This window comes from Empidonax traillii, unplaced genomic scaffold, assembly GCF_003031625.1.
Source record: "Empidonax traillii isolate 1590-97213 ecotype Southwest subspecies unplaced genomic scaffold, ASM303162v1 scaffold4509:size9534, whole genome shotgun sequence".
In the NCBI taxonomy this organism is placed as follows: Eukaryota; Metazoa; Chordata; class Aves; order Passeriformes; family Tyrannidae; genus Empidonax; species Empidonax traillii.
Genome location: NW_020959702.1, coordinates 1 through 1,458, shown reverse-complemented (window position 1 = coordinate 1,458; position 1,458 = coordinate 1). Strand labels below are relative to the sequence as shown.

Genomic DNA, 1,458 nt, shown 5'->3' with positions numbered 1-1,458 from the left:
ACACCAAGAACACCCCCCCCGATGTCCCCAGCTCTGCAGGAGGCAGGGAATGCTGTCCTGCACTTGCAGGGGGGTGTTCCAGGCTGTTTGTCACCCCCTGATCCAGGTGGTGGCTGCGTGGGCGTCTCTCCCCTTCCCCGCCTCTCCCGGCTCCTCGCTCCCAGATATCCTGAGTGCCCACCGGCAGGATGTGCCCTGGAAGCTCCTCCTGTCCTCCTGCAGGGAGCAAAAGGTCAGCTGCTGTTTTGCTCAGTCTGTTGTGCTGCGAGGAGTCGGCAGAGAAAGGCCCGGCAGGTAAATCGGCGTCTGAACCGCGCTCGTGCCCCGGCAGCCCCGGCTCTCCCGGCCCTGATTCCCGCCAGGAGTCACCCCCAAACTCCCCTCCCTTTGGGAGAGGAGCAAGCCCAGTGACTGAGGCAGTTTGATTTTAGAGCAAAGCAGCTCCAAAGCAGCTGAGTCAGGCAGGTTGGGGGGTTTGCAGCCTGGAAAGCCCCGCTTTGGTTATCCTTCGCAGCAGCTCCCCGGGACGGCAGCCCCGCACGCCCCTGCAGGGCTGGGAGAGCCCCCAGGAGATGCTCCAGCTCTACCTCCACACCCACTTCCCGGGCTCCTTCAGGTGGGTACGGGTTGCTTCAGACCAGGGAGCAGTTTTGAGGGAGTTTTGGGGTAATTTTATTCACCTTTCCCTCCCCCCACAAACAGCACAGCCCACGTGCTCCAGCAGCCCTGCAGCACCACACCTCCCTTCCCCCAGTTCTTCTCTCCTCTCCTGACCAGGCAAGGCTTCCTGCAGGACAAAGCTCTGGGTCACCACTCGGCAGGGCCTAACAGAGGTAAAAAAAACCACCCCACTAAACCAACAACCAACCAACCCCCCCTCCTCTGGAGGGTTTGCAGGGTGCGAGTTATGAGCTGTTCACACCTGGTGAGGTAGAACAGGACCAGGCCCCGGCTTGGGGGTGGAAATTGAACCCCCAGCTGTCGGTCTGATCCCACAGCTGTGCAGAGCATCCCCGTGCTGGCAGCCCTGCAGGCCTCCCCTGTGCTGCACCAGCTGCTCTCGGGCCTGTGGAGGGACCTGCGGGCGCGGAACGTGCGGCGCTGGAGCAGCTTCTTCACGGCCGGGCTGGAACAGGACGACTTCCAGCAGGCCCTGGAGGAGCTGAAGACTCTGGCCCAGTGCTACGAAACGGGGTTTGGAGGGGATGGCTCCGAGGACGAGGCGGATTCGGACTAACCCACCTTTAATTCCCGGGGACGGAGGGAGTGGGAGCATCTTAAAGACGCTTTTGGAATAAAGGGAATGGTTTTGGAGACGCTCCAGTTGCTGCTTCCTTCTCATTTTTCACCAAAACCCTCTTCCAGAGGCTGGTTTAAATTCTCCACAGCTGTGTTGCAGAGGAGGAAAAAAAAAAAAAGCTGCTTTTTGGGGGGCTGGTTCTGTTTTCTTTTTTTTTT

At 59.9% G+C, this 1,458-nt stretch overlaps 1 protein-coding gene across 1 annotated transcript; it reads left to right on the top strand.

Annotated features, from left to right (window-relative positions):
• The first annotated feature begins 110 nt into the window (after positions 1-110).
• Positions 111-1,351, top strand: LOC114072925 (protein misato homolog 1-like). The gene is made up of 4 exons (XM_027910745.1): positions 111-232; positions 515-616; positions 703-833; positions 999-1,351. Exons 1-4 carry the CDS (start codon positions 189-191, stop codon positions 1,235-1,237), a joined length of 516 nt encoding a protein of 171 aa, XP_027766546.1. The 5' UTR covers positions 111-188; the 3' UTR covers positions 1,238-1,351.
• Positions 1,352-1,458: the final 107 nt, after the last annotated feature.

What these genes read in the sequence shown, in the direction of transcription:
- LOC114072925 (XM_027910745.1), top strand. Translation starts at nt 189, where the DNA reads ATGTGCCCTGGAAGCTCCTCCTGTCCTCCTGCAGGGAGCAAAAG. An exon ending in CACTTCCCGGGCTCCTTCAG is followed by an intron (nt 617 to 702) that starts GTGGGTACGGGT and finishes CCCCACAAACAG; the next exon opens with CACAGCCCACGTGCTCCAGC. An exon ending in CTCGGCAGGGCCTAACAGAG is followed by an intron (nt 834 to 998) that starts GTAAAAAAAACC and finishes CTGATCCCACAG; the next exon opens with CTGTGCAGAGCATCCCCGTG.